The following is a 14,394-nucleotide window of genomic DNA, read 5'->3' on the forward strand; positions in this document are numbered from 1 at the left end:
AAGTTGACCCAAAACTCATAACTTAGCAAAATTCTCAAATTGGCTCTTTCCAAATTGATTCTTTCTATTTCTAGCTCTTTCTAAGGCGGGATGTTACATATGTAACATCACCCACACCCTCATTCCCTCATAATGAAAACTCCATATCCCTACTAATTGTAATTATGACCAAAACTTAGATTACAAGTTCATGAAAATCCTTTATCTTTACCCACATTTACATATTCATTGGTAATTCATCAAGTAAGTCATATCAACCTAAAACACTTATCAAAGAAGTCATACAATAACATATTAATACATAATCCAATCTCTTTTACCTAAATTTCATATTTTATTCATCCAAACGTCGTATCTGCATGCTTAATCATGATTCTTCCGTCAAATTTATATTATGTACATGTTTTTCTAACCATAGTCCACTACTCATAAACAATTGCCTACCTGGACACCAAGTTGCACTCAAAAAGATAAATATGTTTTTTTAAATCAATTATTTGGAGTAAGGATGAAATGGATTGTTACAATACGTATATACATATAACAATAATTCTGTTAGTCTATTTTAGGCTCCAATCTTTTCTACTCAAATTAATACCCCCTTGCCCACTCTCTCTTTCACACCAAACACAACTCTATTAAAAAATTGGCCAAACATATACACAGTTCCTCAAACTTGCCCTCATTTTTAGTTTTGACATTTTATAGTTTATCTTAGCCTTGTTCCATGTAACCCTTAGACCATCTCTAATCTATCTCTATTTTACTCTCCATTCTCTATATTTGGAGAGTAAAATAGAGAATGGGCACTCCAACCCCCCTCTATATCACTCTCTATTCTTCATATTTAGAGAGTTGAATAGTAGTTCTCCAAATTTGGAGAACTACTATATATTTACACTCTCTATTTCACTTTTTCAATATTTTATTATTAACATATATTATTTTACATATAATGTCATTATTTAAATATCTAATATTCATAATTCCTTTTAAATGTAAAATAATATTTAAAAAATATATTATTTCACATATACTACTTTCATCCCTAATTAATAGTATTTTAATTTTTTTTCTAATTTTTGTCAACAATACAATTTGATTTTATTATTAATTTTCACTATAAAAATACACAAAATTAAAATGATAAGATGAAAAATTTAATTTAAAACTACAATACATGAGATGATAATTTAAATACAAGATAACAATACAATAATAATTTAAATATAAGATAAAATACAATACAATACATAACATAATAATTAATTTATCAAAACAATAATTTAGTAATCCGGTAGGCCGTTTCCAAATTTAGCACTATTCGAAAAAAAATTAGGGTATGATCCAGAGAATTGCTGCGATTGTAGTTGTGATTGCAGTTTTGATTGTCGATTCTTTTTTCAATTATTCGTTGTTCTTGTTGCATGTAATCACATGCAACTGAAATAAGAATGGAATTAGGGTATGATCCAGATAATTGTTGTCGATTGTGGTTATGTTATTTAGGAATTTAGAATAAAACTAATATTTTATATTAAATAAAAAATTTTGCAAAAATAAAATTTATATCACATAAAAATTATATAAAGTAATTATTTGGGAAAAAGAAAGAAAAGATTTATATTATGAAATAAGAAAATAAGAATGAAATAGAAATAATAATAATATAATATTGAGGAGGAATTTTTTTTTTTTTAATAGAAAATAAAATAGAGAATTGAATTGAAGTTGATTGTCTTAAAAAAATAGAGAACTCTATATTTAGAGAATAAAATAAATTTTTAAGGTTGGAGATGCGACTGGCTGCAAATTTCTATAAAACCCACAACCAGCCCAAATATCTATGCACTCAGCCAAATTTTTTTTTTTTTTTTTTTTTAAATGACTTCTCTCTGCGCAAATTCTACAATATATTCCTTTAACAGTAACATTTCATTACATTCTAAAAACATTAGTGTCTTCAATTTTATGCCTCCAATCAAAAGGAATAATGTTTATTCCCCATATACTATCCGTTGCTCAAATATTCAATTATCTGACCCTAACTATGTTACGATTTTCGATACGACGCTTCGTGACGGAGAGCAGGCCCCTGGTGCATCCATGACTGCCAAACAAAAGATGGACATTGCATGTCAGCTAGCTAAGCTTGGTGTTGATGTTATTGAGGTTGGTTTTCCAGCTGCCTCTCAGGCTGAGTTTGACCTTGTAAAGTTGGTAGCACAAAAAATTGGTAATCTTGAATTATGTCTCCATCTTATTTAAAATTTAATAGTACTATTATATTGTATCTAAGTGGATTCGCATGTATTTGGGATACATAACAAATTTCGCTCGCCTCTGTCCCATGTCCCTCGCCACTCTCTCATGTATTTGGTATCCCAGATACATGCAAATCACTCTAGATACATGTATCTAGTGTGATTCAGATGTATCTAGAATACATATATGAATCTCACTCACCTCCCTCCCCAATCTAGCTCGCCTCTCTCCCTATTTTAGTGTATCTGGTAGCAAAAGTACATGTATCTAAGTGTAAGACACGTTAGTAACTCTTATTTAGTGATAAAATATGTAATACTTTGAAAGTCTAGGTAATAATAGTATATATCTATGATAGTGAATTATGTCTAATTATTGAATTATACTATGTCTAAAAAGGTAATAACATGGATGAAGAGGGCTATGTACCGATGATTTGTGGTTTGGCGAGATCTACTAAGGAAGATATCGATAGAGCTTGGGAGAGTTTGAAGTATGCAAAGACACCGATGATTCATATGTTTATCGCGACAAGCGATATACATATGAAGTATAAATTGAATATGAGTAGAGAACAAGTTGTGAAGAGAGCTAGGAGCATGGTGGCTTATGCCAGAAGTCTCGGGTTCGAGCATGTTAGGTTTAGCTTGGAAGATGCTACAAGGTTTGTAATATTTGTCATATTTATATTTTTACCATATGGTGTGTATATAATTGAATATGTATTATTTTTGTCAGATCTGATAAGGAGTTTGTTTATCATATTATTGGAGAAGTTATTAAAGCTGGTGCAACATGCATTTGTGTTGCTGATACTGTTGGATGCAATTTACCAAATGAATTTGCACAACTAATTGTTGACATAAAAGCCAATACATTAGGTATCCAAAATGTGATCCTTGCAGTACATTGTCACAATGATATTGGACTTGCTACTGCCAACACATTAGTTGTATGTATTTGTTAGCTTGTAACTACTCCCTCCGTCCACTTTTAATTGTCACAGTTTCCTCTTTTAGAGTCAAACGATAAGAATTGACTAAAATTCTACGATGTATTTTGAAAATTAGTCAATTTGACATTCGAAAAGCGCAACATGACAATTAAAAGTGGATGGAGGGAGTACTTCATTTATAAGAATATAATATATAGTTAGTTTGACTCTCATACCTCGATGGAATTTAGGGAATTTGTGCAGGGGTAAGACAAGTAGATGTAACCATCAATGGTATTGGTGAAAGAGCTGTAAATGCTTCTCTAGAAGAGGTGGGAGAGAATAAACTTTAATTATAAGGACAAATTATATTAATATCTATACTTATAAATTCGTACTTTTTCTATATAGATAGTAATGGCCATAAAATGTCGTGGAAAGGAAGTACTAAGTGGTCTCTATACTGGGATTAATACAAAACATATATTCACCACAAGCAACATGGTATGTATATATAAAGTGGCGTACGCAAAATTTATCTTAAGCGGTGTCACCTATTTAATATATATATATATATATATATATATATATATATATATATATTACTTGTTAAAATTAATCATGCATATAATAATAATATTGTTATATGCAGGTAGAGGAGTATAATGGGCTTAAGCTACAACCACATAAGGTCATTGTTGGAGTTAATGCTTTTACTCATGAAAGTGGAATTCATCAGGTCAATTTTATTTAGTTAATACTATATATATTTATCAACTCAATATTTCAAAACTCTTTTTTTTTTTAACCCATCATCCTAGTGTGACATATTTATTTAACAAAACGAGGAAACAAAGTCTAAAAAGTGTGAGTCCGAACAGATAGACTAAGAAATAAATATGAATCTACGACATCCATATTTCAAGGTTCGTAAGACATTTTAAAAAGGTATCAAATGTCAATTTTTGATCTAGTTAAGAGCCATCTTCTTCCCCATTTTTGAACTACGCTAGCTACAAACAAAAGCGGTCCTTCAAATTTCATTGAATTTTTTTATTTTAGACTTGTTCCTATTCAAGAAATTTACTTATTTTAGATTTGTTTTAACAATCGGCTGCCAAAATTTTAAAATGTATGTAATAAAATTATGGATGACACTACAAAAATGACGAATTAAATAAGAACACATGGTATTTGCGCCAAATTTAATTGTAAAAATAAAAAGCAAAGAAAACTATGTAAAACCTATTTAACTAATTAAAAAGGTATTTGAATTTATTCTACGTACTTAATTTAGGATGGAATATTAAAGAACAGAGGCACATATGAATTTATACCTGCTGAAGATGTTGGATTTATTCGTGCTACTGAACACGGTATTAAATTGGGAAAACTCAGGTACACACTGTTTTATCATGATGATGTTGTGATTCAGTTCGGTCAATTATTTTATAAAATTTATGTCATATTATTTTTTTTGTTATCCAATTTTATATAATCAAAATTACATTTTCTGAAACCGTCTCAATAGTTTTGATTTTTTATTGATATCGGTACGATGCATTATTGTTATTACTATTCTTTTCGCTTTATTTCATTGTTGTTATTGTCAAATTGCTTTGAAATGCTTTACTTAAATCAATAGTCTATCGAAATCAACCTCTCTAACTCTACTAGGTAGGGGTAAGGTCTGTGTACACTCTACCTTCTACAAACTCCACTTGAGGAATTACACTGAATTTGTTGTTATTGATATGATTCAATAGATATTTGTTTGTTTTTTCTAAAATAAATATCATGCATTCTTATATTTTGTGCAGTGGACGTCATGCATTGAAAATTAAAATGCTTGAGGTATGATACATATACTAAGATTTCAATAAATTAAATTATGATAGTATTATTATATATGAATGTGCATCAACAACACTCATTTTATTTTGTCATAGCTTGGATATAATTTTGAGGAAAAACAACTTGGGGACCTCTTTTGGCGATTCAAGTCATTGGCTGAGAGGAAAAAGGTGAATTAAATTATTGATGTTTTTATAGTGCAACACTCAATTTTGTTTTATTGATGAGACTTAGGGTGTGTTTGGTGCGAAGGAAAACATTTTTCAATGTTTTCATGTTTGGTTGGTTTAAATGTTTTCAATTTTATGCCACCCTTACCCCCTACCCCTACCCTAGCCATCCCCCAAACCGCCACCCCCCACCTCCCTCCTAAAGAGTATTTTCTAGTCTCAAGTCAAAAATGAAAGATATGTTATGGAAAATATTTTTCATTCACCAACCAAACATTAAGAAGTATTTTCTACTCACCAACAAAACATGAGAAAATACGTTAGAAATTCACTTATTTTCTAAGAAATTTTTTTCTAGTAGAAAATATTTTCCATCATACATACACACTTACTTAAAAAAATAAAATTACGAGTGTTGCCGTATTATGTGTATCGGAGAGGTAGGGAGATGGCCTCCACTACGCTTCTCCTTATTAATAGTATTATTTAGGTATCACATTGTTTTTTTTATATGTATTATTATCTGTTGCTCACATTTGCTTTGTTTCTTCCTATATTGTTGTCATATTTTCTTTTTTCATACTTTGAATTATTTTCTTTTTTGATGAGCTAAGTATGTGTCAAAAATAACTTTTCTACTCCATAAAAGTAGGAACAAGGTCTACTTATATCCTACCCTCCAATCTCCATAGATTTCATTATGAAATTACACTCGGTATATATTGTTACATGTTTGTTTTTTTACCTATTTATCTTCTCTACATCTATCTTTTCAGAATATAACAAATGATGATTTAAGAGCGCTCATATTAGACGAAACTATCCAGCCTCAAATTGGCTTGACAACTTGGAGATATGCATGTAAATACTACTACTTTCTTTCTTTTTTGTTGGTTTTCTTTTATTAATTAGCTCAGATTGAAAAACGATAGTTCTATAATTTCTGTTTATGCAAAGGATTTACTGTTAAATGAACGTATTATATGATACAGGAACTTTTCACCTATTGATGGAAGAGCTTATCTAATGTTGCAGTAGCTAGCCCAGGGTTTTGTGCTACATTAATTAATTGATGTATTAAATTTTCTTGAACACTCTTTTAAGTTCTTAGTATTGAACCCCTTGTACTTTCTAAACCCTGAGTTTAAACTTATGTTTGTTGTATTTTTTAATAAATATATGCTCTTAAAGAAAAATATGTTGCTTCCACCACTGCAGTTAGGGTACGAACCTATATAAAAGCCTAAAGAAAAATATGTTACAAATGAAACGCCTAAGAAGAGCGAACGTAACACCTCGCTAAGTGAAAGAGCTGGATTTAGAAAGAGTCATTTTTGGAAAGAATGAAAAATCTGGAAAATTGTTTAAGTTAGGTTAAGTTTGAGTTTTGGGTCAACTTCAAACGACCATAACTCCTAGCTCAGGATGAGTTAGGTGTGCTACCAAATACCGTAGGAAAGATCTTTGAATTATCTTTTCAACGCCACTGAGTTTTCTCGATTTAGAATTTGTATGAGGGAGATATGCCCATTGGAAGTTGGGCTGTCTAGATAAGTAAAGTAAAAATCGGATTTTAAGGGGTATTTTGGTCTTTTCCATGCCCAATTTTTTTTATTTTCGTTTTTAGAAGTTTAATTGGGGTATAAACAGAATTAGATCAGTTTACGCTTTACCAAATTACTCTAGGATTTTTGGAGAAAGAACTCAAGAGAAGAAAAGTTCAAGATTCATCAAGTTCTTGCGATTTGTTAGTGGATTTCGCCAAGGATACTATCCTACGAGGTATGTGAGACTTTCATAGCATTGAATTCGTTCACCCACACGCCAAACATGTTTATTTTAGCGTGAATTGGTTCCAAAAGGTTGAAAGTTTGATGTTCTTGATATATGTTCTTGAAATTGGCTTTAGTTATTGCGATTTGATGGGATTGTTGAGTTCTTGATGGAACCCTGTCGATTTTATAGCGATGTTTGATTAGATTCTTAGGTTCATGTACTAGTATCTGAAACTAAAGAGGATTTGAGAAAAAGAATCGAATTTAGGCGAATTGGGATTCGAAAACGAAGAAGGAAAAAGTCGGGAAAAACTGGTGTCCCAGTCCGCATCGCGGACCTGCCCTACCTTTTCCCAAAATTCTTCCCCGCGTCGCGGAGCAGTCACGGACCGTTCTGCCTCAAAATTTATTTCGCGACCAAATATTTAAATGCATCTCCGTGTCGCGGACTTGTTTCCAGGCAATGATTTCTTGATCGTTTCACATGTTTAACTATCTTAAACATTCCTAAACATCATGAGATCCTTCCTATCACAAATCACAATCCTTGAATCCATAAATTCAAATTCAAGGAAAGTTAAGAGCCAAGTCTAGAGAATTCTTAGAGTCATTTCAAAAGGACACATTACTATCTATAATTTTGAATTATTTTTTATGTCCACGTGGACAAATATATATGTTTAAAATACGGTATTAAATAGTCTAGGGAGGTAATAGGTCCTTATGAAAGTTTAGTATCGCAACAACAAATCCGACCAAAGTTGGGGTATTTTTCAGACCCTTATCCCTAAAATATATTTAATAAAACATATAAAAAAATCGATTGATTCATAAAACTAATCTATCTGTGTCACATAAAATGGGATAAAAAAAGGTAACATGTATTATTTAATTTTGAAAACTACGTAGAAATATTGTAAATCTCAATAATTAACAACATTTGATTGACTCTTGAAATTTTATTTGTGCTACCTACATTGGGATAAGAGAAGTAACATATATTATTAAAAATTTACGTAAAAAGTACTATAAATTACAATAATCAAAAGAAGTAACATGTAATATTTAATTTGGAAACTACGTAGAAAGTATTGTAAATCTCAATAATTAACAACATTTGATTGACTTTTGAAATTCTATCTGTGCTACATACATTGGGACAAGATAAGTAATATATACTATTTAAAAATTACGTAAAAATATTATAAATTACAATAATTAACAACTTAAAATATTTGAAAATCATATTAAAATTTAATTGACTATCTAAATTCAATCAATGTCACATAAAGTGAGACAAAAAATAACATATATCACGGGCACTTGTGTCTAGTAATACTAATAATTTACGAGTGTTGTCGTATTATGTGTATGGGAAAGGTAGGGAGAATATGGCCTCCACTATGCTTCTCCTTATTAAAATAGTATTATTTAGGTATCACATTTTTTTTAAATATGTATTATTATCTGTTGCTCACATTTGCTTTGTTTTCTTCCTATATTGTTGTCATATTTTCTTATTTTCTTCCTTTTTGGCGAAGCTAAGTATTTATCAAAAATATTTTTCTAACTCCACAAAAGTAGGAATAAGGTTATATGTTTACACTTCATAAATTTCATTTATGAAATTACACTCGGTATATATTTTTGTTGTTATATGTTTGTTTTTACCTATTTATCTTTCTCTACATATATTTATGTTTTCAGAATATAACAGATGATGATTTAAGAGCACTCATATTAGACGAAACTATCCAGCCTCAAATTGCTTGACAACTTGAAGATAAATGTCACGTATTGATGGAAGAGCTTATCTAATGTTGCAGTAGCAAGCCCAGGGTTTTGTGCTACATTAATTAATTGATGTATTAAATTTTCTTGAACACTCTTAGGTGAATTCAATCTTTTAAGTTCTTAGTATTGAACCCCTTGTACTTTTTAATCTTTTGTTTGTTGTATTTTAAATAAATTTATGCTCTTAAAGAAACGGTTACATCATTAATTTCCCTTGCGGATTCTCCATTAAAACTCTGTCTCGAGGACAAGAAGCGAAGTTGAACGAGTATTAAGATAGTAGCCTGGTGCTGAGGCGGCAGGTTATGGATTACTTGAGAATAAAATTTGATTAGTGATACAAATATATATACTACAAGAAAAATGGTCAATAATGAAGGGAAAACTGGGCCCTAAAACTGAGATTCTGGTCCTTAAGAGTCATTAGCGATCGGAAATTCTGGTCGCCACCCCGTCCCTATAGCCTCCATCGCTAAAAGTCATTTAGGACGACGTGTGGTCGAATAGCTAAGCTGGTCCTTAATTTTATTTTGCGACCAGCCTTGAACTGGTCCTCAAAATGCTTTTAGGGACCATAAATTTTGGTCCCTGATTTAAGAGATTTTGCGACTATTAAGAATCTGGATTTTCAGGGACTAGATTCACTGGTCCTTCCATATAAGACCAATTGGTGCTTAAAGGTTTTAAGGACTAGTTTTGCTGGTCCTTAATGTCTTTTTGTATAGATATGTGCTTCTTAATTTTCTATATTTGCAATTTCAATACAATTAATTAGGCAATAATCAAACACTTATACAGAAAACCAATAATCTGCTTTCGTGTATATAATAAATCAGTCACGTTATTGTTTGGACATCAATTTCATGAAAATAAAGAAGAAAAAATTAACATCCTCTATCAAATAATATTAATGTAAATGATCATGTCCTATTAGTTTATCTGCTTAGGCTCTTTGAATTCCAGAACCAACAGTTAGCAGTTCCCGTGTTTTAAGAGTCAGGTCCAGCAACCATTTCGAGTAAATTCAAATCTAATTTGTGTCCAGCCCATGGAGGAGAGCTGATCTTCACACAGAAAACCTCACTACCGCAAATTCCTGCAGTGCATAAGAAACAAAAAAGTCCCAAACTCAGTTCACACACATACATATAGAACATACGCTATTATCCCAATTACGCGCCAAATTGCACATAAGTGAAATAAATCAAACTAAGAGGCAAGATCAAACACAGAAACAGAATTCCAGATCAAACCATCAGCACTTCTATCAGTAAACCTAGAAGACGTACAGGGAAAAAGACATAGAGCAAACCTGAGCAAAAACAATGTGGAATGAAGCAACTAACTCTTGAAACTGGGGAGCTGCTCGCTCACCTTAGCAAAATACATTTATAGTCATTAAAAACAATATATAGAAAGTAGCGTCATATATGACTGATCTACTCAGACAGTTCCAAGCATGCAGTTTGTTGTCGTGAGGTCACCAGCTCAGTCATTAACTATGAAAAGCAAAACTAATTGATAGATTTCATTTAGAGAGGACAGAAAGTACATCTCTATCAGTTTATAATCGATTAATGCAGGCAATGCAAATTCAATTCTAAAATTCTAAAATTGCATGTGAGGAGGTTTGTTGAAGATATGATTAAACAAATACAAGTGGTGTCATCTCTAACAACTTAAACTTAAACAAAAACCATTTAAGAGCTAATTAATGGCAACTTTCAGCTTTTATTTCTTAGCTGATTCTCAAAAGAAACAACACAACTATGAAAAAAATTTAATCTACCAAAAAGATAAATAAATCAAATAACTGAAGTTGTTAAGAAGTTCCTATAAAACTGCTAAAAGATAACAATAAGACCCATTTCTAGGACCTGGAACAGATCCAATACAAGTTACTGCCGAAAGTTATGGGAATCTTCATATATATTTAAAGCTGCAAAATCGCAATTCGTTTTAAAGTTAACACAAACATTTTTCTATGATATTGCATAAATGAAATAAAGGACTACTAGCTTAAGAAAAATAAAAGGTTAAGAGCAGATGAATGATAAACATGTACTCATGAACTCATACAAGTTTTTTTTAAGAAAATAGAACCTTCTTTTAATTTTCTTGACAATAATCTACAAAATATAAGGTTTTTCTTCCGGTAGAAAAATAAATTTAGACTACTTGAGCCACATTTAGAGATAAATACAAGAGTTCTGCATTACTTTAAAATTTAAAGATAACTATCCAACAAATATGAGGTAAATTTTAAGATAATTATCCGCTGAGTTTTTTTTTGACTAATCTAGTGTCTGTAGGAACTGTAAATTACCAAAACAAGATGGGATTTGCCTGTAAAAAGATTGTTAGAAAAGTACATCTCGATCAGCTGCAAGATGACCAAGCGTTGCGAGCAGTTTTTCACTAAACTTGATGTTCTCAAATATTTGCCTTTGGGAGATTTCCAATAGAAAGTGGCATACTTCAACTCAGTTGGTTTTGCGAAAAATTACAGAACACTAATGAGCTAAAACCAAATATTTATGATAGAGTTTTCCTCTCAGTTGGATTTGGTTCATGTAACATCTCGCAAATTGAAATAGCTAGGAAGAAACTATGAACTGGAAATAGTCATTTTTTGGAAAGAATGAAAAATCTGGAAAATTGTTTAAGTTAGGAAAAGAGTTTTTGGTTAACTTCAAATGGCCATAACTCCTAGATCAGGATGAGTGTGTATTTCTTGGAATGATCTTTCCAACGCCTCCAAGTTTGTGCGATTCCGAGTTTGTATGAGTAAGCTATGCCCATGGGAAGTTGGGCTGTTGGATTAAGGAAAGTCCAAATCCGGATTTTTGAAGGGTAGTTTGGTATTTTCCTTACCCTTTTATTTTAATTCATTTTTGGTAATTACTTAGGGTCTAAACTGAACTTAGTCAGTTTACGCTTTTGGAAAAAGAGTTAGGGTTTTGAGAGAAGAGAAAAGAAAACGAGAAAAGAGGAGAAAGGAGAAGAACGTTCAAGATTCGTCAAGATCGTCGAGTTTGGCTTGTGGATTTTGTTGGGGTGATCCCTACAAGGTATGTGAAATCACATAGCGTTGGGTTAATTCGCCCACGCGCCAATCATGATTATTTCAGCGAATTTAAGTTCTTGAAAGCTTAGAAATTGAGTTCTTGATGGATTTGTTGAAGTTCCATTAAATTCTTGTTTCGTTGAATTTGTTGAGGAGTTGATTGATCCGAATCTGTAGTTTTAGGTTCGATTTTGAGTAAAATCTGATGTACTTTGAACATTTAATCGACTCTATGTAATGGGTGAAAGAACCCATGGGGTTTAGAGCTGGAAAATGAAGAAGAAATTTCGTCGGTCAAAATTTGGCACTGCCTCCGCATCGCGGAGCCATTCCCCAGATCTGAGAATTTTCATTTCGCGTTGCGGAACTGTCACGGAGCGTTCTGCCTCAAAAGTCGTTTTCAAAACTAAATTTTAAAAGCTTCTCCGCATAGCGGACCCACCCTCAGATATCGATTTTTGGTCTTTTCTCATGTTTAGCTGTCTAAAATCATTCCTAAACATCATGGGATCTTTCCAATCACAAATCACAATCCTTGAATCCATAATTCAATTCAAGGACCAGTTAAGAGTCAAGTCAAGAGCAGTTAAGATCAAAGTCAAGAGAAGATCTTAGAGTTTTCCAAAAGTTTTTCCAAATGTTTTAACTTTGTTTTAAGACTCAAAGTTCAAGTTGAGTAACGAGTAAAGAGTAAAGTTTGAAGTCCATTTCTTCAAAAGTATATGGGGACTATGTATTCCCAAATAGTTTAAAATATTTTTCACATTTAAACAAGAAAGGAAACCTCGATTTCCCAAGGGCCTTCGAGATAGTTTTTCAGAAAAAAGTAATCGCTTTCTAAATGAAGTAAGAGGGGAAACTTTGATTTCCAAGATAGCCTTTGAGCTAAGGTTTTGAGCACTAATCTCAAATCACAGAAGAAGTATGTTTTTAAACATAAGAGCTAATATTATTATATTTTTGGGAGTAGTATTGAGCACCGATATGGGGGAGAGTCAGACAACTCACAACCCCATAAACCATGTAGCCATCATAAGTAGAAAAGGGTCATACTTTTTAGATAAATCCTTTTCGCATAGACTAGTGGATCCACTTAGTAGTTCAGGTCCTATACCTGTTGCAAGGTATAGGATGCGCTGGCAGCTTGAGGGAGATCGTTGTATCATCACAATAGCTCTTATGTGATGGTTGTCGGTTAGAGAAACTCCCACAGTAGTACTTTGTATTTTTATATACATCAGTTTATTTGTATCTTTGCATACACACAGAGTTGACATCATGTTTTAAACAATTTTTCTTTATATTGCACTTGTTTTAAACTGCTTTATATTGAAATGAGTTCAGTTATGTTGAGTTGAGTTGAGCCAGGTAAGTTCTTCAGTTCCTTTCATATTCTTTTCAAGCCTATGTTTTTTTAACATTCCAACTCGCATACTCGTACATTCAATGTACTGATGCCAGTTTGCCTGCATCATATTATGATGCAGACACACGTAACTAGGATCGGCATCCAGCGTATCGTTGATCCAGTGAGCAGTTCAGAGTCTGTTGGTGAGCCTCTTTGCATTCCAGAGGATCCCTTTTGTTTACTTTCAGTATTAGATAGTTCATTAGGATGTCGTGGGCCTATCCCGACATCCATCTCAGTTGTTTTAGAGGCTTCATAGTCAGTCATATGTTAGATCATTCGTCATCATTTTGTTATTGACTTATATTCAGATTTGAGTTGCCATTTTGGCTAAGTTAAATGTTTATTTTCAAAACATTATGAGTTCAGTTTGAGATAGTTAAGTTGTTTAGCATTTGAATTCCTTTCTTATTGCATATAGTCTTCCGATGAGTAAGTAAGTCAGGTCAAGGGTTCGCTTGGGGCCAACAATGGTTCTCGAGTACCAATCCCGCCCAAGGTGTAGGCTCGGGGATTGACAGTTCAGATGCATTAGAACAACTTGGGAAAGGTTTCCAATAGAGTTTGGAATTTTCAAATATAAGAATCGGTTCATATGCCGTATAAAAAATTAAAATGCATTTAGATAATGCACTAAAAGTATACCTTATTCCTGGGGTATGAGTATACTGTTTTTGCAGTCAAACTCTCCTACTTTGTGTTGTGATTTCTTTCAAACAATAAGACTGCTTGCTAACCGAATCACAACTGACGAACTTTTCTAGGCGTCTTTGTGTTCTGTTTCCTACGAATCAGGTGCAAAAATAAAACAGTTCTTCAATTACATAGCTCCAAAATATTTTTCCACTAAAAACATAACTATTTGAATCTTAACTTGTCCTCTAGATTGGCCAAGTTCAATTCCATATCCTCAAATTTGTAGATACTGAAAAACCTTCTGTGCATCACAAATGAAGAGGAATTCCAACATAACTATTGTATATTCGATTTTCCTCATTAATTAAACCATGCATCTCACCATTAATAGAAATGCATTGTGCAGCTAATAGAGAAAAAAATGATTTACAGTCCCCTCCTGATACTGGTTCTTATATACATTACCATCCTTTGAAATATCAACCTCAACT

General features: G+C 32.1%; 1 protein-coding gene across 1 annotated transcript in view; it reads left to right on the forward strand.

Annotated features, from left to right (window-relative positions):
• The window catches only part of LOC125835379 (2-isopropylmalate synthase A-like), a 115,042-nt gene extending 106,106 nt beyond the window's left edge, over nucleotides 1-8,936 (forward strand). Inside the window, exons 8-11 of the mRNA XM_049514504.1 lie at nucleotides 4,497-4,597; nucleotides 5,020-5,053; nucleotides 5,149-5,223; nucleotides 8,706-8,936. Coding sequence (XP_049370461.1) covers nucleotides 4,497-4,597; nucleotides 5,020-5,053; nucleotides 5,149-5,223; nucleotides 8,706-8,771 — 276 coding nt within the window. The 3' untranslated portion in view covers nucleotides 8,772-8,936. The remainder of the gene's footprint in view (nucleotides 1-4,496; nucleotides 4,598-5,019; nucleotides 5,054-5,148; nucleotides 5,224-8,705) is intronic.
• Nucleotides 8,937-14,394: the final 5,458 nt, after the last annotated feature.

This window comes from Solanum verrucosum, unplaced genomic scaffold (genome assembly GCF_900185275.1).
Source record: "Solanum verrucosum unplaced genomic scaffold, falcon-dt-bn FXZP01000127.1, whole genome shotgun sequence".
Classification (NCBI taxonomy): domain Eukaryota; kingdom Viridiplantae; phylum Streptophyta; class Magnoliopsida; order Solanales; family Solanaceae; genus Solanum; species Solanum verrucosum.